This window comes from Indicator indicator, chromosome 30 (assembly GCF_027791375.1).
Source record: "Indicator indicator isolate 239-I01 chromosome 30, UM_Iind_1.1, whole genome shotgun sequence".
NCBI classification, from domain to species: Eukaryota; Metazoa; Chordata; class Aves; order Piciformes; family Indicatoridae; genus Indicator; species Indicator indicator.
The window spans coordinates 6,739,239-6,763,458 of NC_072039.1; the positions used below are offsets into that span (position 1 = coordinate 6,739,239).

Sequence of the window (24,220 nt, forward strand, 5' to 3'; positions counted from 1 at the left end):
AATTCTATTCCCTCATAAGCTGCAACCACATTTTAGGACAGCTTCACAATTCAAGCATTATGCAATTTATACATAAAAGGGGTCACTGAGGACCACAAGTGACTGGAAAAAAGCCACGAAAATATCAAGATCAGCCAATGCTTTCTCCTGTTTCTCAGCAGAGATGTTTTCCACAGAGATGTGAAGACCTGTCAAATACAAAAGCTGTGTAGTTATATGTAAGAAGTGATCAAGTTTTGTGTTATGCATATTTGCAGGAACATAAAATGGAGAGTTTCTGATATCTTGGGTTACAACTAAGGCCTGGAGATGCTGCATGAGAAAAAGAAATGGGAAAGTTCAGTGAGGGAGCACCTGCAGCAGTTAAAAGCAGTAATGGATCTGATTAATCATCTTCTGCATTACACACAGGGAAGTCAGTGGTGAGTTACATACACTCCAGGGTCCTTTCCTAATAGCAAAAGGCCCTTGTGCTCCTGAGAACCAGGCTGTAAAGTGAGCACTACTGAAGAGATCTCCATCAAACTGAAACTGGTTTTAGCTCATTCAGTCCAAAGGGAGAATGCAAACTTTAATTAACTCAATAGCTGTCAAGAGCTCAGAGACCTGCAGATGAATGGTGCTGGTTGTTAAAACTGCAGAGCACAGAATCACAGAATCCATCAGGCTGGAAGGGACCTTCAAAGGTCATCTTGTCCAAACCCCCTGCAGTCAGCAGGGACATCTTTAACTACAACAGGCTGACCAAGGCCCCATCAAGTTTGACCTTGAATGTCTCCAGGGATGGGGCCTCGACCACACCTCTGGGCAACCCACTCCAGTATTTCACCCTTCATGGAGAATTTCCTCCTGATGTCCAACCTAAATCTCCCCTGCTCCAGTTTCAAACCATTGCACCTCACCCCGTAGGTCCTCCTTAGATATTGAAATGCAGTTCTAAAGTCTCCCCAGACCCTTCTCTTCTCCAGGCTGAGCAACTCCAACTCTCTCAGCCTGGTCAGTTAGGATAAATGGAAAAGAATGAGCTCTTTTTAGGTCTTGGGATTCACTTATTTTTCTCTCTGCTCAGCTTCAGCTTCTTTAAGCAACTGGCAGCACTATGAAGCACGTTCCTTGTCTCCAAGGAAATCTCAAGGACTGCCAGGCTTTTCTGCAGATCAGCTCCAAGGTCCAGAACACCTCACACCCTGCATAGAATCATGCTCAGACAGGCCACTTCTCAGCCCCTATTCTGTAATCCAGGAGTGAACCCAGCACCCATCTGAGGCAGAACGACAGCTGTGCAGAGGGAGGAGAGGTGGTGGAGGCAGCCACAGTGCAACAGCTCCAGCAGCAAGAAGGAAGCTAGCAGACAGGACGAGGTGGGGATGACAGCCATCAGCAAGGGCTGCAGCACTGTCTTGCTGCACTCAGCAGGAAGAACTCAGCAGAGACCCAGGTGGAGGGTGTTGAATTATTTTGGGGAATGTCAGTGTCTAACAGTGTCATCTCTGGATTTAAAGAGGATCACCTGGGAAGGGATATTCAGATTCTCTGACCATACCTAAATGCTGCAGCATTTGGCAACCACTGTTGAAGTTTCCTCCTGTCAGGCTGGCTCCTTGCTCCTCTGTACCACTCTCCACATCCATCCCAGCATGACCTCATTGCCTGTGTGCCTGGTGGCAAGAACAGGGCTCCAGAGCTGAGAGCAGCATGTGCTGTGTGATGGAAACACTGAATCCAACACTATTTGAGCTTCTATTTGGCTTTTGAACAGCTCCATCACATGAATGGCCCCCAGCCATGCCACCTTCCTACAAAGGCATTCACAGTCCCTTCCTCCTGCTATTTCCAGCCAAGGAACTTTCAGTTTAGATGTTTCTTTACTACATGAGTTTGTAATCTTCACTGTTTTGTTTCTTCTGAATGAAATTCCCTCTGTACCTCACCCTTCTCCTTTCAGTCTTTCCCAGCCTTGTACAGATAAACAGGATTCTGTTGTCTTCTAAAACCAATTCCTCATGAACCTTTGTCCATCCTGATTTCCCCATCCAATAAACTCCTGTTTGTCAAGGCCCTCACCCATCTCATCACTGCACACACCAAAAATCAGGTACCCTTTCAAAACCACCAGATGGACTTTCAGTGAAGCAGCACCACACTTCACCACATCTCCCATGCATTTTCTCTGTCCTTCCCATGTGCTAAGGATAAAAGAGTTTGGCTAGTCAGGTGGCCAAACATTAAGGCAGTGAGGCTGAGACTTTGTTAGCTGGAGGAGGTGGAAAGGTACCACACTGCAGGGCCTAGTAGAGCTCCAGCTGCTTATGAATTCCCAAGGAGCTGGGACATCTTCATGTGCTTCCACTGATGGCTGTCTGGATGGAAAAAAGAAACATTTCCTATTATTGCAACTTCTCTTCAGAGTCAGATGAAGACCCTGGGATAAGGCAGCAATTATGTGCTGACATTTTATACAGTTATGAATTTCCAGTGGAGATTCATATCAGAAAGTCTATACTCCAGGTTGTGCAAAGGCTTTACCTAACTTTTCAGGTAGGTTGAGAAGTTGGATTTATCCCACACAGGTCTCATTTGCCAAGGCTGCTGCTCTTCATGCTGAAGCAGCCACAGCAGGGCTACACAAAGCAGACTTCCTCAGTGCCATGAAGCAGCAGCAAGTCAGGAGCACTACAATACACTTAATACTGACATCTGCTTTCCTCAGCACTGAGCAAGGGGTTAGAGGAAGCACTTCTGGGCTTGTGTTTTTGATGTGACTGCTCTTGGCAGGCAGTGCTTGAGCTGCTGCCGCTCTGCCCTAGTAAACAATTACGATGCAAAACCCAAAACCAAATCAAAATCAAACAAAAACCCCCTCTACACAGAAACCTCCAATCTCTCAATCTTTTAATCTTTCCTTCTTTCAGAAGCAACACCCGCGGGGTGCCCGGCCTCCCACCTTATTGCACCCAGAGCCTGATGGCAGCTGGCGCAGCGCCTGCGGTGCCCCTCGGGAGCAGGCACACAGCCCACAGCCGTCCCCACGAACCACCCCCACCCCGCTCCCGAGGAGAAAGGCAATCTTCCCCAACAAGAAACCGTCGCCACCGGGCCGCGACGCGGAAAAAAGACGGTGCATGCCGGGGCCGCTCAGAGGAGCCTTGGCCGCCGCACAAACAGACTGACAGCACCGGCAGCACTGTCCCGGTAAGCCGCGGTCTCCCTCCTCACCCGCCCCAGGGCCCAGCAGGCCAGGGCCACCGCTTCGCTTCTCCGCGAAGGAACTTGACCTGCTAGGGCAAGCCCAGCACTAAGAGAACGCTCCAGGCCAGGTACCATCGACGGACCGACCGAAGCAAACCTTCGCTCCCTGAGAGAAGGCTACCGCCATTACAAAGCCCCCAGCATGCCCCGCGCGCCCCTGCCCCTTTAAGAGGCGGGAGGCGGGAGGCGGGCAGCACGAGCCGACCGCGGAGGACAAAGCCAGGCGCGCGGCCCCGCCGCGGTACCCGGATGGGCGGGTGGGCGGAGACGCGCTCCGATTGGCCGTCGCGGGGCAAGGGGGCGGGCGGATAACGGGGACACAAAATGGAGTCGCGCTCTCTGCCACTTACATAACGCGACCTCTCACCTCGCGCGCCGTCCAGGCCAGCTTGCAGCGCCGGCGGGCGGAGCGAGACAGCCAGATGGATGGGCGTCTCAACCAATCCAGAGCCGGCAGTGTCGGTAGCCCGCCAGTAATCTCTCTGAGCCGCGGTGATGGGGGCGGACCCTGCGGGGCGGGAGGCAGGTTGCGTTGCGCGCAGCGAAGCTCGGCCCGCCGCCCGCCTGGGAGGGGGAGGGGAATCTCCCGCCATTTTTCAATCGTCCCGCCCGGGTTCCGCCGTCGCCGGGGTCGTTGCGCGGATCTGCCGGCTACGGCCGGCCCCCCGCCTTGTCCCGCCATGGCGCCGTTGCTGGGCCGTAAGCCTTTCCCGCTGGCCAAGCCGCTGCCGCCGGGGGAGCCGGGGGAGCGGTTCGTCATCCCCCACACGCAGGAGGCCTTCCGCACTCGCGAGTATCCGCCCGGCCTGGGGGCGCGGGGGGACGGGGACGGGGCGGCGGGAAAGAAGGGAGGAAAGTGTGGTTCCTGAGGTGCTGCTGTCACCTGCCGCTGCGGCAGCCCCCGAACTGAGTGGGCCTGCTGCTGCTGGGCGCGGAACCGGCCTGCGCGGCGGCCCCGGCCCTCCCGGGGGGTGGCGGGACAGAACAAAGCGGCCGCGGGGCCGTTCGTCTTCTCCGGCGCCGGTTCCTCGCAGGAAGGACCCGGCCCATGAGGGGATCCTGGCCCTCCCCGCAGCTGGGTTCGGCTGGCGGGGGTTGTTCCTTGACAACTTTGTGGCCCCAGTTCCAAACGCGGTTCTAGGCAGATGGGAAGGGAGGTGGAGGGAAGTGGGGCCAGCAGCTCCGCGGGGCTCAAGGGCTCGGAGGCGGTGCGGTCGTAGAAAGAAACTAACGGGTCGAGGCTGCCGGGAACCGGGAGCTGGCTGCATGTTGAAGATGCCGGCAGATAGAGATTGAAGAATGCAATTAGTGCAGGAGCAGTTCTCGAGGGGGTTTGCAGCACTAATTTGGGGGGGTGTATCCCGTGGGTGAGCAGTGGAACTCAAATTAGAGACTCCCACGAGGAGGAGAAGAAAATAGTGACAGAAGCAGCTTGCCTGTGAAGAACCCAGGTTTTCAGTCTGCCTGTGAGTATCCTCTTCTGGGCTGCTTTTGCATGGAAAAACATTTATTTCTTTCAGTGATTCCCCGAGGGTCAGCGGGTGACAGTCCTTGAGCGTCAGGAAGTGGATGTGGGCAAGGCAGATAACTGTCAGATGATGTGCAGCCACGAAGGCAGAGTTACTGTTCAGGTCTCCAGTAGGGCTGGAGGGACAGGGCTAATGCTCTGTGACCTGCAAACTGCTCTTTGAGGGGTGGCTGGTTTGTTGTTTGTGCTGTAAGGGTGAAAATCTGAGGAATTGAGAACTGAAGGAAGGACTGGAAGTGAGAGGGAAATGCATGAATATAGCAACATACCTCAGAGATGTTGGCGGCGCAGAAGACAAAGAGACTCCAGAACTTAGACAGACCCCTCTATTGGAGAGTGTCTTGTTACTTCAGCATGAAGAACAGCCAGTGAAAACCTCTTGGAAGGATTAGGTAGCTTTTGAAGAACGTATCTGAGCGCAGATAAGCATTGATAATGCTTTCAGCCCAATAAAATGAGATTGGGTAGTGTCAGATACTTGCTTTTTAACAGTATTTTAAAGTAAAACACACAGTCTGTGACTCAAAACGCTCCTATTGTGCTGTGTGCAAACTGAAAGTAGCTCAGTCATCCATCTGTCCAAGTAGAGACCTGTTCCGTTTCTCTAGGAGGATTGATCCGTGATCAGAAAGATAGAGGGAGAGCTTAATTGCTACTTTTGTAAAAAGGTGTGATTTTTAAGGTTTGTCTATGTTGTAGAGACAGCACAGAGGAGTTATGTGGCTCTATATTAGAGCACAAATCTCTTGCTATGGCTGTGGTGGATCTATAAGTCGATGGGGGGGGGGCACATTTCTGCAGATGCTTGGTTTGTATTAACCTTAAGGGGAACAAAAGGGATAGTTTCTCTTCCTCAGAGAGGATGGCATTATCCTTGGGGGCAGAAGGACAGAGGAAACCAATGCAAGTATTGAGGTTCTAGAAAGATGCTCATCTTTTGGCAAAGTACTTCATGGGGTGCTGTTGGGAGGTGGACAGCCTAGCATGTTCTGGAACGTTCATCTGGGCAGATAGACGTCATGAAGCTAAAAAGAGAAACCAAGTAATGTTGGGTTTCTATCTTGCTTTGTTGACTGGGTAGAATATAAGCTAAGCAAAAAGTGGAACAGAAAATTGCAAATGAGTCGGTGAGTTGAAGGGAGATGTCACCTAAGGAAGACTTGGAAGGTTTTATGTTGGTCACTGCTGTTTATCCTAGGTAGTGCAGAGGAATGGCTTCTGTGGATGGAAACGGCCTGCAGAGGGGGTGTGTTGAGAGGTACTCAAAGACAGTGCTCAGTGTGGTTTACACCCAGGCCTGGCAGAGTATCTTCTGAGCTGTTCTTTTTCCACCCTGAAAAACTGTTGATCAACTCTTCCTCTAAAGAGTGTCCAGGTTCTCACACCACACAGCTGCCAGTGAGGTGTTTGAAAGATATGAAAAGTTCTTAAGACTCTTTGGTGGTGGTGTTTTTTTATTGTTAGGATTTGCAGCTGGAGATTGGCTTGAACCAAAATACGCAGCTTGGGCTATTTGTGTATGAGGAGAGATGTCTGCCCTGTGGGCATGTGTTGCAGAAGTGCCTGGCAGTAGTGGACAGATGGATAGGGCTGGTCATCAGAGCTCAGGTGTTTTATTTGGGTCTGCTATTTCTTTGTAGCTTTGTGTAGCTGCTGTTGTCTGCCAAATTCCTTGAAAACCCTTTAAGAGAGACCATGCTGTGTAGAGCCCATTGTGTCCCAGTGAAGCCTTGTGTGGGTGTGGGGCTGGGTGGATGGCTGGGTAGGCAGAGATAGGCTCATCCTTGCAGGAGCTCAGGAGGATCTGCTCTGAGATAACGTGAGGTGTCAGCAAATCCTTCACGTGTGGTGCAGTCTTGTCTAGATTGTCACCTCTGCACCTGGTCTGTGGTGCATACTGAGCTGTTGATGTCTACCAACACTGACTGTTCCCTGGTGAGCAGGGTCATCTCTTCCAGGTTAGCACGTGGGACTGCCGCAGTCTGCGCTCTGCTGCGGCTTGGAAGGCAGCTCTGCCAGCTCAAGAGAGAGGCTCAGTTCAGAGAGCTGCCCAGCCAGGACTCGCCAGAGGGGATTGTTCCAGCCAAAGCTCTCCTTCAGCCACCAGAGTGTGGTTTTGGGAAGCTGTGTTGCTTTCCTCCCCAGATAGAAGCTTGCTGTCTGTAGTTAGTATTTTTGTATGGTGAGCGGCACAGAGAACACGAGGAGCTGGGCTGCGCTTGGTGTGCGAGTTGGAGGCTGAATTCACATCTTCGTGTGTGGTATTAGCCAGTTAAATTCTACCTGAAAGACAGCAGCACCAAGGCACAAACAAGTCATGCTCTGAAGTTCTAGGAGAACCTCGCCACCTGCCCAGGGAGCAGTGTCTTATATGCATACTGGCCTTGCTGAAAGTTTGCCTTCTTAGCTGATACGAGTGGAAACAATTAAGATATTCTTTAGCTATTTTGGCATTGGTAGTGGCTTCTGAAAGGGCATCAGTAACTCTGGACGAAGTGAACCTGGTATCTCCTTGGTAGTCATCTTGTGCAGTGGTTTGCTTGTTTCCTTTTAAACATTTTTCTTTAAAAGGGTCTTTTGTATTTATTGTTTCCTGCCTTTCAATATTATGAATCTTCAGTGCAATACAAACTGATGTAAAAAGATGACTACTTGGAGTGTAGCTGTTAATTTAGCAAATGTTATTTGTGGCGGATGTTTACAAGTAGCTGGTGCCCAGGGTTGGGTTTTTTAATTATTATTTTTGTGTCGGGAATTTGTGGCAATGGCAGCTCCCAGTTGTGTAGACAGATGAGTTGGTGATGGCCCAGGAAGCCCTCACTTGTAGTCCTGAATCAGACCTGCTGAACAGCCTGAAATTTCTTGGGTTCGTTTCCAGTCTGAATGGAAAGGACAAGCAGTGTCTGTGTAGTGGAAAGGGTGAGCAATAGTGAACTTGACAAAAACATCCTCCTGCATTTTGGCTTTGTGCTGGCCCCAGGATTTCAAAGCAGAACCTGGCTTGGGAGCTTGTGGCTGAGCACAAAGGTGGGGTGGGCACAAGTCTCAAATGTTGATCAAGGAATGTGTCCAGGGGTCAGTCTCAAATGTTGATCAAGGAATGTGTCCAGGGGTCAGTGTTAGACAAACTGACTAACTGTAGGTGAAATTAAATGGCATTTGAGAGGCAGAGCTGAGCTGGAAAGGAAAATTGTTGTAAGTCAGATCAATTTGGGATTGATCTGAAAAATACAGATGCTGAGAGGGTGTGTACAAGGAGGGTGAAATTCTCATGGATCTTTCAGTCAATATGGGAAATGGTGTTAGAGAAAAAGACATCTTTCAGTTATTTTTCAACTGGAGAGCAACATATCTTTGCTCATATTGTGAGGAAGAAAGGAGTCTTCTCATGGGTCTAGAGAGAAGGAAGTTGACAAATGTGGGAGAGTAGTAGGCCACAAATTTATTTCCCAGCTGTACCTCAAATACTTGTTAGACTGCTGAAGGTTTACTAAAGCAACGTCCTGAACCTTTAAGAAGTATCTTTCCTTGTGTTATGGCAGCTGGGAGTCCTTCCTGTCTGGGTTTGTCCACAGACAGGCAGAAGGAAACACTAGGGGTGAGTGGAGGTAGGCTTGCTGAATGAAGATGAAGACAGTTCTTGTGTGTCTAGGCTCCTGTCTAGTGCCAGGATTTAATTTACTTTTAACTCTTGTGTGGGAAAGGCATAGGAAGCAGTAGTGGTTGCAATTTAGTCATTATTAAAGCGGTTAATTGCTGTAATACAAGGAGGACTTCTTGTTTCTTGAGGGTTTTTCTGGGTGGTTTGGTTTTGTTTATTTCCTTCTGGCTCTGTTGTGACTACAACAGTTTGTGAAAGTCCACTTCTGGTCTGGAGAGTGGTGCTGTGGAGATGAGTTCCTTTGCAAGCTGTGGTTACTCCTTGCTGCAGCCCCAGCACAGTAATGGCACTTCCTGCCCCTACTGTGAAGCACCTCTCATTTCTATGGCAGCTTTAAGTATCTTTGAAACCTCAGGGAGGGGTAAGCAATGGACTGAGGGATCAGAACTTAGTGGGGTGCTAACTCATCAGATCCCTGCTCTCCTGATGAAGAGCAGGAGACTCTACAAGCAGGGCAAGCTGGGGAGCTGCAGGAACCATGAAAGAGGGAACCAGGGTGGTTCAGCCTGAAGAAAAGAAGGTTGAGGGGAGACCTTCTCATTCTCTATAACTACCTGAAAGGAAGCTGGAGCCAGGTGGGAGTCAGTCTTTTGTCTCAAGTAATGAATCATAGGGTGAAAGGAAGTGTCCTCAAGTTGCACCAGGGGAGGTTTAAATTGAGCATTAGGAAAAATGCCTTCCCCAGAAGGGTTGTCAAGCCCTGTCACTGGCTGCTCAGGAACGTGATGAAGCCACCATCCCTGGAGGGTGTTAAAAAACATCCAGATATGGTGTAGAGGGACATGGGTTAGTGGTAGTGCTGGGTTAACAGTTGGACTTGATGATCTTAAAAGATCCCTTCCAACCAAATGATTCTATGATTATTTCTTTTAGGTTTTAAGACCAGGCAGAGGGAATGCTGTCAGCAGGGACAGCCTCCTCTGGAGGGGTTTCATTTCTTGGTTTATATTCTTCTGTATTGCCAGTTGCTTTAGCTGTAAGATACCTGTATGTAAACATCCACAGTGCAGCTTCTGTACCTTGTTGAGCTTTACCTTGGGGCTATGAAGGAAAGTCCAAGAAGATTGGCTTTGTTGGAGTTGTAATTCAGCTTCCTGATAGGAATTGTAATAAAAAAGAAGAGGAGGGGAAAAAAAAGCAGGTTAGCTACACTCAAATTTTCTTGAGAGACAAAGAATATGCAGGATAGGAGGAATGATTTGCTGTGGCTGGTGGCTCTGCCTTTGCAGGAGCATGGAGCAATCTGCTTGTTCCCACAGAGACTCATAATTAGCACTTGTGCTGCAGCAGGCTGAGCCACTGGAGCTGTTACAAGTGTGCTTTGTACTCTCTGCTTGCTTTTCTGCTGGAGAGCAGGCTGGAGGAGAAGGGCAAGATGCTTTTTTTGCCTCTCTTATAATTTCTCCACTTAAGTTACCATCAATAAACATATGGCAACTTCAGCAGGCTGCCACGGGGTAAATTGGTATGGATTTACACTGTGCTGGCTGCTCTGACAGTGGTGCCTTTACCTGTGCTGTCCACAGAAAGTAGGAAGCAGCTTATATTTGTTTGCCCTGACAGTTAATTACTGTTTAGGTGGGATGGGTAGAGCACAGCCACAGATGCTTACAACAAGAGTAGTAGCTAGTGCTGCAATTCATAAGGCTGTCTGCAGCATGGTGGCTTGTCTGTGCACCCATTAATCCTAATGGCCAGAATAACTTAACCTTGAGGCTGGTTGTGATTTGGGAAGCAGGTGATGTAGCTGGTGAGAAAGATCCTCACGTGCTAGTGCAGGAGAATGTTCTTATTGGAAACAAGTTGTGCCAGGGGAGATTTAGGTTGGACATGAGCACTGGCACAGGTTGCCCAGGGAGGTGGTGGAAGCCCCATCCCTGGAGGTTTTTAAAGCCAGGCTGGATGTGGCTCCAGCCAACCTGATTTAGTGTGAGGTGTCCCTGCCCATGGCAGGGGAATTGGAACTAGATGATGCTTGAGGTCCCTTCCAACCCTAACAACTCTATGATGAGGAACAGTTTCTTCCCTGGAACAGGCTGCCCAGGGTGGTGGTGGAGTCCCCATCCCTAGGGGGATTTAAAGGACTTCGTATGTGGTGCTGAGGGACCTGCAGTGCTGGGCTAATGGTTGCACTTGAGGACCTTAAAGATCTTTCCCTACCTAACCAATTCTATGGTTCTGTGAAGCCAAAGGAAGGGTGGCCTTTCTAGTGATTTCAGTTTCAAAGCCTTGGGGTTTTTTCCTTAAAAGACTAGGGGTACTGGATAGGTTGGTAACTTGCCTCTCGGGTGTAACACACTCTGAGGCGTTAGTGGTAGTAGTTCCCCAGTAGTTCTTGTGGGGCAGTTAGTGGCAGCCCATGCTGTGTCTCCTACATGTGTCTGTGATGCTGTTTGTGCTGTTTTCCAATGAATCCTACTGGAAAAGCTGAAGAGTAACTCAGCAATGCCACGAAAGGTTCAGCCACATGTATTCATGTGCTGAGCTGACTGATGTGGCACCTTCTGCAAGCCAGTGCCTGGCATTTCAGCTCCAACAACCCCCAGTGCATCCTGATGTGAAAACCTCCCATGCTTTAACGCAGCATCTCCACAGTAGACGCAGGGCCAAAGTGTCCTGTAGCCATCCTCAGCCTTTGTGCGCTCCACCAGTAAGGGCTGGATTGAATTTGGTTGTCCTGTGCTACTGTGATTGTGCTCTCCACTGCGTGAATGCTGTTTTCCTGAGCTGCTGCTCCTACAGAGAGTATGAAGCACGCTTGGAGCGGTACAGCGAGCGAATCTGGACGTGCAAAAGCACAGGAAGCAGCCAGCTGACGCACAAAGAGGCTTGGGAGGAGGAACAGGAAGTCGCTGAGCTGTAAGTACCAGTGGAGCAGTGGGTATGTGCCTATCTTTAGGGGCACAAGAGTGGGTTTGGGAAGGGGATGTGATTGCTGTTTTGAGGTAAAGTAGCTTTTTTCCTGGCTGTAGTTGATCTGGGGATTCTGGAGTTGAAAGCAAATGAAGTCCAAATGTGATGCCATCCGTAATGCAGTTGAGGAATGTACTGATTTAGGGCTGTATATTGGTATTGCTTGAGCCAGAGTAATTCAGTATATGATACTTGGCTTATTTTAAAGCCCCTTGAGTATTGGGGAATTTTTCAGAGGGAAGAAAACCCAAATCTTGAAGGAAGTGAAACTAAAATACAGTAAAAAGAGGCTGTTGAAGTGTTTTGCATCAGCCAGGTCTACAGCTGTCATGATTTTTTTTCTGGATCTGCATTGGAATCAGTTGTTATACTAAATAAAAATAATATTTTGGAGTGAGATTTTGGATATCTGCTCTACTTGAAACAATAAACAACAAAGGGAAAGCAGCAAGAGTCATTACTCTGTTCAGACCACTAGTGTCCCTCTAAGCTGCCATGTCCCTGACCTCCCCCTCTAGCACACAGCATGGTCCTGAATCCTTGGCTGAGATCCAGCATGGCTCTTACCATAGAAGTGAATTTTCCCCGAAGGTACAAGTCCTTGGCTCAACCCACATGGAGAACTTAACCTTGTAATTACCAAACTGCAGGAATTATGCCAAGCAAATATTTCTCTGTTCTGTGAACTGATGACTTGAATTTTAAACTAGGAAGATGGTCAGCAGTACCACCTGACAATCTGCTGCCTCTTTTGTGAAGCATTAACAGTTCTGATTCATTAGCAAAAAAAGTCAATGCAGCCTTATGTATGGAGAAATTCCCAATCATCTGAAGTTAATCATATCCTTAGAGGCCACAGATAAACCTATTTGCTAGTAGTCCTATTTTCAATGAGGGTTGGAGTACCAATGTCTTCAGTCTTTCCTCCCCAGTGTCCTTATTTGAAGGGAGGGTGCAGAGAAAGCTCCATAAAACTGAGTCAAAACCCAGTGCTGGATTGGTTTGCCACTTCTGAAAACATTAAGAAATGTAAATGAAATATAAATGGAAGATATCTCACTAACAAATTTAGCTGTAGTCTCTTGAAATAGGGGGGGTAGGTCTCCAAAGTGAAATTTTAGTCTTGTCTCTTTGAAACAGGATTAAAAGCTTCCCAGGCAGTTTGCTGGCTGCTTTAATACCAGACACTAGTCTGAATTTAAAAAAAAACTTTGATTTAGGCAGTTTGCTGAAGGGATAAACTTGTTCGTGGCAGTTGTAGAACAACAAATATAGCTGAGGGTTGCCAGCAATGGATCCCTGAGTCTGGGAAGCTAAAAGTGTTTTGGAAAAATGGAGTGGGTTTGTTCCTCCTTACAGTAACCTGAAACTGACTTGACTTTTTAGCCAGAAAGCTTTATGCAATATATTTCTTGGTACTCCTGTCAGCCAACTGACCTGATCTTTTAGAAAGGAAATCAGTCAAATTAATTTGTAACAGTCTTTTCTCTTCTCTGAATGAAAAAGCTTGAAAATGGTGAAACACACAAAATATTTTTCTCTGGAAAGATAATTTGATGGTGTAAGCCTACCTCTATCTTTACTGTGTTAAGCAGTCTGATGGGGAAGAAAGAAATGCTAAATGGTCACCATCATCCTGTTACTGTTGGAAGCAAAAATGTTTAAAGTAACAAGCCCCAGAGTAATGAGCTGGTCTTGATATCTATTGAACATCTCATGGAGAGGCTGTAATCTATAATAACCACCAAGGAAGGGTTCACCCTCAGTGCTGCTCTTCAGTGCACCACTTCATGGTGTTCCTTCTGGGAAGGACAAGTACAATTTGTATTGTCATGCCAATTAACACTTTGTGGGGGGTTAATGCTGGAGGGAGGGCAGCAAAAAGCCCTTGGATGTTTGCATGCTAATGTGGCATCTGCCTCCAACATTGTCCTGGCTTTTACTGTTCCCAGAATTTTGAAATGGGAGGCTATTTTGCATTTTGGCTTTTATTCCCTGAATAATGAAAACTTCTTATGTGCTTGCTCAGCTTGAAGGAGGAGTTCCCCATCTGGTATGAGAAACTGGTACTGGAAATAGTCCACCATAACACTGTATCTTTGGAAAAGTTGGTGGATGCTGCTTGGCTGGAGATCATGACCAAATTTGCAGTGGGAGAAGAGTGTGACTTTGAGGTAAGGATCTGTTTTTGATCTTATCCCACAGAGCTAATTTAGGATATCTAAAGGGAGAAGATGGGAAGAACATGTCAGGCATTTACATTATCAGGAAGATGGTGAGAATTTCTGTTCTGTAGAATCCCAGTGACACCTGCTTTTGAAAGCAAAGTGGTTCCATGAGCAGAAGCATGTGGATGACCTGTACTGATGGCAAGAAAAACATCACTGATCCAGGTGTATGTCTGGGGAAATGGAGATGTATTTGTTCTACTGCTTAAATATGTATTGGTCTGGATATATATACACACCATGAGGGTTGTGAGACATTGGAACAAGTTGCCCAGGGAGGTGGTAGAAGCCTCATCCCTGGAGGTTTTTAAGGCCAGGCTGGATGTGGCTTTGAGCAACCTGCTCTAGTGTGAGGTGTCCCTGCCCATGGCAGGAGGGTGGGAACTAGATGATCCTTGAGGTCCCTTCCAACCCTAACAATGCTATGATTCATTATAAATACATATTAAAAGAAAGTAAAAATTATAATCTGCTGTTGTCTTTTCACCTGGCGTGTTCCCAGAAGGAGTAGTAACTTTCAACTAATGTAGCTTGAGTCAGCTGTCTACACATAGAATCATAGAATGGTTTGGGTTGGAAAGGACCTCCAAAGGTCATCTACTCCAACCCCCTTTGCAGTAAGCAGAAGCATCCTCAACTAGATCAGGTTGCCCAGGGCCCTGTCAAGCCTCACCTTGAATATCTTCCAGGTAGGACCAGTAGAAGGAAATCTTTCTTATAATTGTTGCATGAGGGCTCTTGAGCTTCCCGCAAGAAGGATGCTAATTAAGTGTTTTGCCAGATTACTGTCTGTAGGATTTTATTTTTTTTGTTTTAGCTGGTTTTGTTTCCTTCCTTGTTGTAGAAGGAAATTCCTCATGTTTTATATCTCTTGCTCAGGTTCAGTTTTCATCACTGTTTCCATGCAGGTTGGTAAGGAGAAAATACTACCTGTGAAAGTTGTGAAAATACATCCCTTGGAGAAAGTTGATGAAGAGGCCTCGGAAAAGAAATCTGATGGAGCCTGTGATTCCCCATCCAGTGACAAGGAGAATTCCAGCCAGGCAGCCCAGGACAACCAGAAGGAAGCTATCCTGAAGGAAGATGACAACAGGAGGGAAAGTCTGAGTAAGTAGTGAGGCAGGGTGGCAGTGGGTAGCACCTGGAAGTGAGCATTTGAGTTTGTGGTTGTCTTGGGCCTGGGCTGTTGATGTTTGTGAGGCTTAAAGAATTAATGTCAAGAAAACCCTGCAGCTGTCATTGGTGGTGGTGCAGCTTTGGTGGCATCCATGCCATTGGCTTTCAACTGCTCTCACCTTGTCTAAAGCAGAAAATGTGCTCTCAGCCTAAGGTGTAATACTGCAAGCTATGCAAGAAACAATCTTTGAAAGTGTATAGCAAGTGTATTTTAAAAGAGGGAGGGGAACAGCAAAGATTCATGCAGAATCATGAAGTTCTGCTGTGTTTTTTATCTTCAGAACAAACATCTCTAGTTCTGCAGTCAGAGGGAAGCTCTACTTCTCTTTCATGTCCTAAGCTGACAAAAATAAATGTTTCTTAAATTTACTTTTCCAGTGTTCAAATGCTGAGACAAAATTCATACAGAAAAATGCTTTTTTTTTTTCTTCCTTCCTTCTAAGAGTTCAGAATAAATCATGCTTTGAAACCTTGTTCCCTTCTTTCATACCTGTTCCTCCTTGCTGCAGAACTAAACAGTGGATGTCCAAGGCTTTTCTTGACTCTGAGAAGGTGCTGCTGAAAGGGCAGGAAACCCTCCAAATTTAGTCTTTTGTCCTGTGTAACTTCGAAATGGAATGATAAGATTCTTTTAAAGGAAATTTCTAAAAGTGTTTTCAAACCAGCAAAACCCCAACCCCACAGCATAGCTCCAATCTGGATACCTTCATTTTAAAGGCACTTAAATATAACAAACTGCTTACGTTTGTAAACAGCCACCCCAGCATCTGGGGAAGGTGAATCTAACCTCCTCTACTATGGAGAAGCAGCAGCTCCACAAACGACTCAGCAATCTAATAGCAAAGACAGGAGTGGAAAAGGAAGTTCTACCAAGCTGAATAGTTGGAAAAAGTTGTGAGCTGTTTTGATTTCACTGCAGTGCTCTGTATAACCAGGAAGGGAAAAAAGTGTGGCAGAAACGATCTGGCCTTACACTGCTGTAAAACAGCAGTGCCTGGAGAGGGACTGACACATGCTTTTTTAGTTTTATTGAGTGGTAGTTCTCTCAAACTACCTCATAAAGGGCATGGGAAGTACTTTTTACTTTAAAAATGCTCAAATTTACAGCAGCATTTTTGGGCTTGGCTGTTGAGTGAAGTCTACTGTAATATTTTGTTCACTGATGTGCAGTGTTCTAACCAGCTGTGTTCAGCTGTGCTCTCACTGCCACTGCCAGCAGAGTACTTTGAGGCTGAAACTGGAAGCAAACTGCAGGACAGGGGATTTCTGTGCCTTTTCCAGTCTCTGATTCAGCTGATGACCTGCTTTGGTTTAGTTGCCTTTGTAAATTGGTTCTGTCCTTCCCTTTCTGTAAAAGGTAAACCTCAGCTTTGCTGGTACCTCTGATTTGAAAGACTCATAATCAGTAAAAGCAGTAAGCACTCATTCTTCTAACTGTTCTCCTTGATTTATTTTAAAAGATATTTGATTGCTAATACTTTGTTATTCAGAGTTAGAACAGAACATAAGTTCATAGTAAACTTGTTACTAAGTTTAAGTTCCAGAGTCCATTAAAATAGCTGCATAGCATTTGTTACGTTTACACAGGGTAGGTAGTTCAGGAGGAGTGAAGACTTGTTTCATTTAGTGGGTTCAGACACCTGCAGGAAGCTGTGTGCAGTGTCTGGAGGTAACCACCCACACAGACTTTGTCATTTTCTTTCTAATAATTTGCATTCTTGACCACTGGTAGGACAGGTTGAGGTCACAACACGAGAGAGAGCACTCCAAAGCAGTAGCAGGCTCTGCATTAGTGTGTGATGTAAGAGCTGTATCTTGCTGTGCACACACGAGGGGGCAGAGTTAACCTTAGCAGTTCGACTAACTCTGATGTCAAACCTACTGATTTTGTTGGAAGGGAAAAAGGGGCAGAGAAAGAGGAGTCTGCTGTGCTTCAGAAGCTAAAAGTAAAGCCTTATGCCAGCTTTATGAGCAGTCTGAAGGGGCTTTGTATTTTTAGTTGCTTAGTTGAACTCTGGAAGATCTGCAGAAGCGAGGGGAAAGGCTGCTGGATGGTGAGCTACTGAACGGAGGCTCTGCAGCTTGAGCTGCTCTTGGAAATAAAACTGCTTTGGAAAATCCAAACTAAGCAGTGAATAAGAGGAGACTACAGCACAGGAATGCTTTCTGAGGTTCCAGCAGTGTAGTGGATGTCAGTACAGTACAATGCAACAACAAATGAGCTAAAATAACCTCAGGAGGGAATATATAGTGATTTCTTCTTCCCCACCTCTGAGAATTGGTGGAATTCAGTGTATCATCCCTATTTCTAGAATCCAAACAGTGAGTCACAGGAGAGGTCAGGTACAGGCCTGTTGCAGAGGCAGCAGTACAACAGTCCTTCAAAGTCAGAGCCAGCATTAAGCAACATGTTATATTTCAAAATGCAGACTTGCTCTGTGTGTTGCAGAGATCCAACAAAGACGATACTCAGCCACTAAAAGACAGTGAGGCAGATCTCTGAAAGCAGATCTCTTACAGAGCTTGAAGTTTCTTGTGTGTGACTTCCATTGTGCTGTTGAGCAGAAAAACATAGTTCAGTGTTTGTTTGAACTTAACCAAGATTTCTTTAATACAAACATGGAACCAAAGCAAGCTTCTGTGTGTCACAGCCTGACTCACAGTGAGAGGATTAATCTCTTTCAAACACAGTGTCACTGGAGGGGGTGATTTTGAAGAAAAACTTCTATAATGAGTGATGCTTGGAGCAGAGGGTTCTGCCTTACTTTATCAGAAACGTGGCACTAATGAGGGAAGCAGCTGCACATTTGTGTGGTGTAGGGAGCCTGTAGCATCTGTGGTCTGTTCCCTAACCAAGGAGACTGGTTTTGAAAGGCAGACTGGGGCAGAACTTAGTTTGATACCCTGTAAGCTATGCTGCTGCTGAAGCTTTAGTACTGTAGGGCTTACAATATGACAATTACATTTAAAAGTCTGATTTAGGTCTAGTATCTACTTGTATTGTGTGTATACTTAGCAGATAATTATTCTCATCTCCCATGCTTGCTTCTGTGTTTCCTCTGAATTGTAGCCACAAACATTAAACCATTTGGGCATCACTTTCTTCACTAAGCTTGAATTTTGTCTTAAATGATTACCATCTGCAACCTGAATATAGAAATAAGAGACTTGCCACCAGCTGGGTAGAAGGCTTGATGCCTTTGTACTCTTTGTAACATTTCTCTTGAGGGGAAAAAGTACTGCTTGTGTAAGTGTGCTTAAAATCTCCAGCTAAACTGGTCCATACACATAGGGCTCATGACTGTAAACCACTCCAAAGTGAAATTATTTGAAAGTTACTTTGAATTAGAGTCAGGAATCCCTGCAGTAGACTTATTTCAAATATGGCATGGCAGAGGCAGCTGGGGCTCTCAGCAGGAGCTCCTGAAGCAGGTTACTGGTTGGGTTATAAAACCTATCATGCCCTTCATGAATTTGAATAATGTTTTCTCCCTTTGCATAGGTAGTTGCAACTTGTTCTCTGTAGAAAGATGTTTTTTAATATTGCAAGTGGTCCTTTATGCTCTTTGAACATTGGTGTTACCTCCTACTTCAGAGCTGTTTGGAGATTCCTTTCCCAGACCGCATCTTCAGGATATTTCTAAAACACTGTTTAGGCTTTTTTCCTGATACTCCAGTTTAACCAAACACAGTGTAGTTAGCAAGGGGTGGGATACGCAGAGCAGTAATAGTCTGGATTCTTTGATACTTGGGGTTTGTTTGTTTGTTTTGTTTTTTTTTTACTCTGACACTTAATGCCTTTCCTTGCTTTATCAGATGATCGAGCACGGAGGTCTCCTCGAAAGCTTCCCACTTCTTTGAAGAAAGAAGAAAGGAAGTGGGTTCCACCTAAATTCCTGCCACACAAGTATGATGTCAAGCTAAAAAATGAAGATAAGGTGAGTTGCCTCCTTGAATCCTTTCTAGTGTATCATGAATATGCAAGTTGAATTAAACAACTACTATCAGTGTGTCTGTACAGCACTTACTGGTGGAGTCACTGTGCTGGAGGCAGGATGGCTGTGAGGCTGACTAGCCTGGCTGTTTCTGTGTAAAATTGGGGGTTGTGTATGGAAACACCTGACAATTCCCTTCTGCCACCCACTGAGTCAGTGCTACAGCAGCTTTAGAGTGGTTGCTGTTAACTGGCTAATCTGTGGTCAGGCAGTTAATGAATCTTGGTCAGAGGTAGGTGCTTGTTAAATCATGAGCAGCAGTTGCTCCTCTTGTTCTGACTGAGCGTCTCTGAGAGTCGTGGGTAGCTGTGGTTTGGGAGGCTCTGGAGCTGCAGCCTTGCTGTGTGTTTTTTGTCATCTGCTTGCTAATTTGACAAGAAAGGCAGTGCTGACCTCAGTTGAATGAGTACCACTTGCAGAGTTACTCCTGTGGTCTCAGGGATAAAAAAAAAAATATCAAAAATAAGTATTAACATGTAAAAGCTTTTAAGTTAGTAGCAAGCATAAGCCAGAGAAAGGTCAGAGATAAAAGCAGGGGGCTTTGGCAAGAAAACTGCAACATAAACTAATGTTTGTTTTACTCTTTTGGCTAATTGGTTCTCCTACAATCTTTGTTGTCCCACCTCGGTTCTGCAAGTTCTGTTTGGTTTGAGACTTTGCAAGAGCAGAGAGTTTGCGCCCACGAGGCAGCACAATGGTCTTGGCTCCTTTTTAGCCATGTAGTACATAGTCACAGCGTGGTTAGAAGTTAAATGTTAACAGTCTGTCTGTTATCTCCAAGATCATCAGCAATGTACCAGCAGATAACTTAGTCCGTACAGAGCGTCCTCCCAACAAGGAGATCCTGAGGTACTTCATCCGGCACAACGCGCTGCGGGCCGGCACGTGCGAGAACGCCCCGTGGGTAGTGGAGGATGAGTTAGTGAAGAAATATTCTCTCCCCAGTAAATTTAGTGACTTCTTGCTTGACCCACATAAGGTAAGAGCTCCTGAAAGTAATTGCTTTACTTCCTCCTCCTTCAACAGAGACCTTGGTGGAGACCTTATTGTGTCAGTTGGGTTTGCTGCTCCCCAGCTCAGAGGGATGCAGAGCAGCAAGGCCCTGCTCTATTGAAGAGTGACCCTTTGTGAGGTGACACAGCATGAGTGTCTGAAATTGGTGATTTTTCTGCTTTAGAAATTGGAGGTGTAGCTGCCTGTTCTTGATCTTTTTTTTTTTTTTTCTTTTTTCCCCACTAGTTTGCATTAGTTGTTTCCAAGTAAAGAATGGATTTCTTGGTGTTAGACAAATGCAAGAGCTATAGTCCTTACCTTCTTACCCTGTTGGGCCCTTTTCATGGTTACAGCACAAGAACTGTGTGTGTTTGACTTCATGATGCTTGGTTCTTACAGTGGTGGATTGAGTGATGACAGATACCACAACTTTTGTACTGAATGTTCTAAGGTAGCAGGGAGGGTTTGGTTTTTAGCCCTGTGTAATAATCAGCCAAATACACTGTTCACCAGGTAGATGCCATACCATGAAATCTGCTGTTTTATAATCCATGAATTCTCCAGACAAACCCCCTCCCCACAACATTAAGTAGAAACAAAGTGGGTTTGTGTAATGTAACAGGAAACATTTCAAATTCTTTGCAGTGTATTATTGTGTACAGTTAAATGTGAACTTTCTGGGCTGAGCTGATGACCTCATAACCAACCGTGTCTACAGTGCAGAATATTAAAAGCCATTGCAGAAGCTTCTTACCCCCATAATGCACTGAGTACTCATTTCCTTGGAAAAATGCACTAAAAATAGACATAGGAAAATTAATTGACAGAAAAGGATGTAAATAACCTTTATTTATATTAACATAAAATCATCCTTTCATTAATTTTAGTACATGACTCTCAACCCTTCAACCAAGAGGAAGATCTCTCAATCACCTGACAGAAAGCCTTCTAAGAAATCCAAAGCTGATGGCTCATCTCTGGGCCAGCCACTGAGCCCTACTCTGTGGTGCCATGTGCATTTGGAGAAATCGATTATTGGCTCTCCACTGAAGGTGAAAAACTCCAAGAATTCTAAATGTCCTAAAGAGGAACTGGAAGAGGTGATGAAAATTGTGTCACCTGCTAAACTTGGTTCTAACTTTCACATTCCAAAGAGGAGCCGACTGGGGAAGGGCAGCAACAAGTCCTTGGACAAAAAGCAAAGGGGCAAAAGGGTTCTGAATGGACAGAAGTCATCAGGGAAATCAAAATCTCCTAGGAAAAGCTTGAAGACCCCTAAGATGAAAATGAAACAGATGACACTTTTGGACATGGCTAAAGGTGCCACAAAGGTGTCCAGGGCTCCCAGGAATTCTGGAGGCACCCCTAGGTCTTCCAGCAAACCCCAGAAGCTGCCTCCTGCAGCACTCCATCTCATTGCCTATTACAAAGAAAACAAAGACAGGGAGGACAAGAAGAGTGCTCTGTCCTGCATCATCTCCAAAACAGCCAGGCTGCTGTCCAACGAGGACCGTGCCCGGCTGCCCGAGGACTTGCGAGGCTTGGTGCAGAAGCGCTACGAGCTCCTGGAGCACAGGAAGAAATGGGCCACCATGACTGAGGAGCAGCGCAAGGAGTACATGAAGAAGAAGAGGGAGAAGCTGAAAGAGAAGCTGAAGGAGAGAGCAAAGGAGCGGAAGGAGAAGGAGATGAAGGAAAAACTGGAAAAACAGAAAAGATTTGAGGACCAAGATCTTAAAGGGAAGGCCTTGCCTGCTTTTAAGCTGGTCGATACTCCAGAAGGGCTTCCTAATACTCTCTTTGGGGACGTCGCCATGGTGGTGGAGTTCCTGAGCTGTTACTCAGGGCTGCTGATGCCAGATGCTCAATATCCCATTACAGCAGTTTCCCTGATGGAAGCACTTTGTGCAGAAAAAGGAGGCTTCCTTTATTTGAACCGAGTGCTGGTCATTCTCTTGCAGACCCTGCTGCAGGATGAAATTGCTGAGGATTATGCTGAGCTGGGGATGAAGCTTTCTGAAATACCACTTACCCTGCACTCAGCTTCTGAGTTGGTTCGTCTGTGCCTACGTAAGTCAGATGTGCAAGAAGAAAGTGAGGTCTCAGATAACGTAGATGAAAGCAAGGATTCAGCAGCTTTTGAGGATAATGAAGTGCAGGATGAGTTCTTGGAGAAACTGGAGACATCAGAGTTCTTTGAGTTGACTCCTGAAGAGAAGCTGCAGATACTTGGAGCCCTGTGCCACCGGATTCTCATGACCTATTCGGTGCAGGACCATGTGGAGGCCAAGCAGCAGACATCAGCTGAGCTGTGGAAGGAGCGCCTGGCTATCCTGAAGGAAGAAAATGACAAGAAGAGAGCAGAAAAACAGAAGAGGAAAGAAATGGTGGCCAAGAACAAGGAGAATGGGAAAGATGAGAACACGATGGGAAGAAACGAAAAGAAAAAAGAGATGATGAAATTAGAGCACAGAGTAGACATAGAAGCTGATGACATGATCAGTGCTGTGAAGAGCAGGCGTCTTCTTGCCATCCAAGCCAAGAAAGAGAGGGAGCAGCAAGAAATACAAATGAGAGGTAAGAAAAATAGCAGGAGAGTAAAGTGCTTCTGTGTTACTGAGTAAAGGCTATGGGAAGTAGGAGCTGCAAGAAGGCTGGGGGAGGACTGTTCAGAAGGGCTTCTAGTGATAGGATGAGGGGCAATGGTTTGGTACTGATACAGAGCAGATTTAGGTTGGACATAAGGAGGAAGTTCTTTACAATGAGAGTAATAAAATACTGGAAGAGTTTGCCCAGGGATGTGGTTGAGGCCCTGTCCCTGACAACGTTCAAGATCAGGCTTCATGTGGCCCTGGGCAGCCTGATCTAGTTGGAGGTGCCCCTGCTGCCTGCAAGGGGGTTGGAGAAGATGACCTTTGAGGTTCCTTTCCAACTCAATGCAATCTGTGAAAATGGGGAATCGGGTAATGGTGAAATTGACAGCCTGTTTTCAAAAGCATTCTGTGCTTTTAAGGGATTTCTTCACTAGAGAAATAAAATTCAGCTGCTGTGGTTCCTCTGTGGCAGCTCAAAATCTGGAAAGCTAAGAAAAAGCAGAAAGTGCTTCTAGATTTTTATCTGTGGGCATCTTTTATTCAGTACCTTTCTAAGTCTGTCTGGCCTGGGAATGCTGGAGATCAGAAAATCTGTTTTGGGGACCGAAAAGAAACAAAAAAATATTTGTCTATGTCCAGATACCTTCTGGCTTTTATGTTCAGAGGAGCTATTTCCTGACTAAAAGCACATTCCTACAGCTGCTGCTGGCCTTGCTGGCATGCACATTGTCAGGATGATGTAGCAGCATTTCTCCCCAATAGGACTTGGGCAATAAATCTCAGTTCAGTGTCTCACTTTAAAGAATGAGTTATGGAGCTGTATAAATATAAACTGTCCACTCAAGCCTCTATAAATCATGAGTTGCAATACCAAATTTTGTATGCCTTGGTGTAAGTGCTGCTTTTTGCTAAGGAGTATGGAATATGAAGAGAAAAATACTTTGGAGTTACACTTCAGGGATTTTTTTTTCTTTTTTTGGGGGGTTGTAAACGTGGGTACTGGGCAGATGGAAGTGGGCAGCACAGCTTATCTAGGTTGTTATTTCCCTTCTGAAATAGTTGAGGGACAAGCATCTCACATGGAACCTGGTTTGTGTGCCTTAGCTGCAATCCATGTGTATCTGTTTTAGGAGACCAAGAATAGGTAAATAGCATGGAATTACCCTGAGGCTCCTAAGGAGGTAGCCTGGATGCAGCTGAGCCTCTCATTGGAAGTAAATAGACCCTTCAGGTCTCATCTTAACAACTGTGAGTCTCAGCAGTATCAGTAAAAGGCTTGGGTGCTGTCCTCCTTCTCCAGACAAACAAAATGCCCAATGACCAGGTCCTGCATCCTGGTCAGGCCAATCCCAGGCACAAATCCAGGCTGGCTGCAGAGTGGATTGAGAGTAGCTCTGAAGAAAGAGACTTTGGGGGTTGTTGGTTGATGAGACTCTCACCATGAACCAGCGGTGCCCTCAGGCAGTCTAGAAGGCAAATCATGTCCTGGGCTGCATCGAGTGGAGTGTGGCCAGGGGGCCAAGAGAGGAGATTCTGCCCCTTTGCTCTTGTGAGACCCCCCCCTTGAATACAGTGTCCAGTTCTGGTGTCCCCATCATAAGAAGGACACAGAACTGCACCAGCATGCTCCCACCATCACCCAGCCTTCCTGTGGGCTTTTCTGCTTTCACACCAGTTGAATTTGCTGTTATTAATGTTAGAATCTCTGGGGGAAGTGAAAAAGTAGTTGCTGATCGAACAGCTCTTGTGCAGTGGTTTAATACTCATGTGTACATACATGTAAACCACAGCACAATAAGTGCTGTCAGCAATTACTCTTTTACATGTATATATGATGTATATCTGGCAGTCAGAGGGAATTTTTTTACCCCTTTGGTAAGATC

General features: G+C 46.2%; 1 protein-coding gene across 3 annotated transcripts in view; it reads left to right on the forward strand.

Moving 5' to 3' along the window:
* The first annotated feature begins 3,929 nt into the window (after nt 1-3,929).
* Nucleotides 3,930-24,220, forward strand: part of BAZ1B (bromodomain adjacent to zinc finger domain 1B) — a 49,387-nt gene continuing 29,096 nt past the window's right edge. For 2 of the 3 annotated variants that reach the window (XR_008489395.1, XM_054394430.1), the window contains exons 1-6: nt 10,815-11,297; nt 13,381-13,525; nt 14,488-14,686; nt 18,572-18,693; nt 19,532-19,729; nt 20,631-22,320. Coding sequence is in view for 2 of the 3 variants with exons in the window: in XM_054394430.1 (XP_054250405.1) it covers nt 10,906-11,297; nt 13,381-13,525; nt 14,488-14,686; nt 18,572-18,693; nt 19,532-19,729; nt 20,631-22,320 (2,746 nt within the window). In the remaining variant the exon portion in view is untranslated. Of the gene's footprint in view, nt 4,043-10,814; nt 11,298-13,380; nt 13,526-14,487; nt 14,687-18,571; nt 18,694-19,531; nt 19,730-20,630; nt 22,321-24,220 lie in introns of those variants that run through there. The other variant, XM_054394431.1, reaches the window with a different exon arrangement.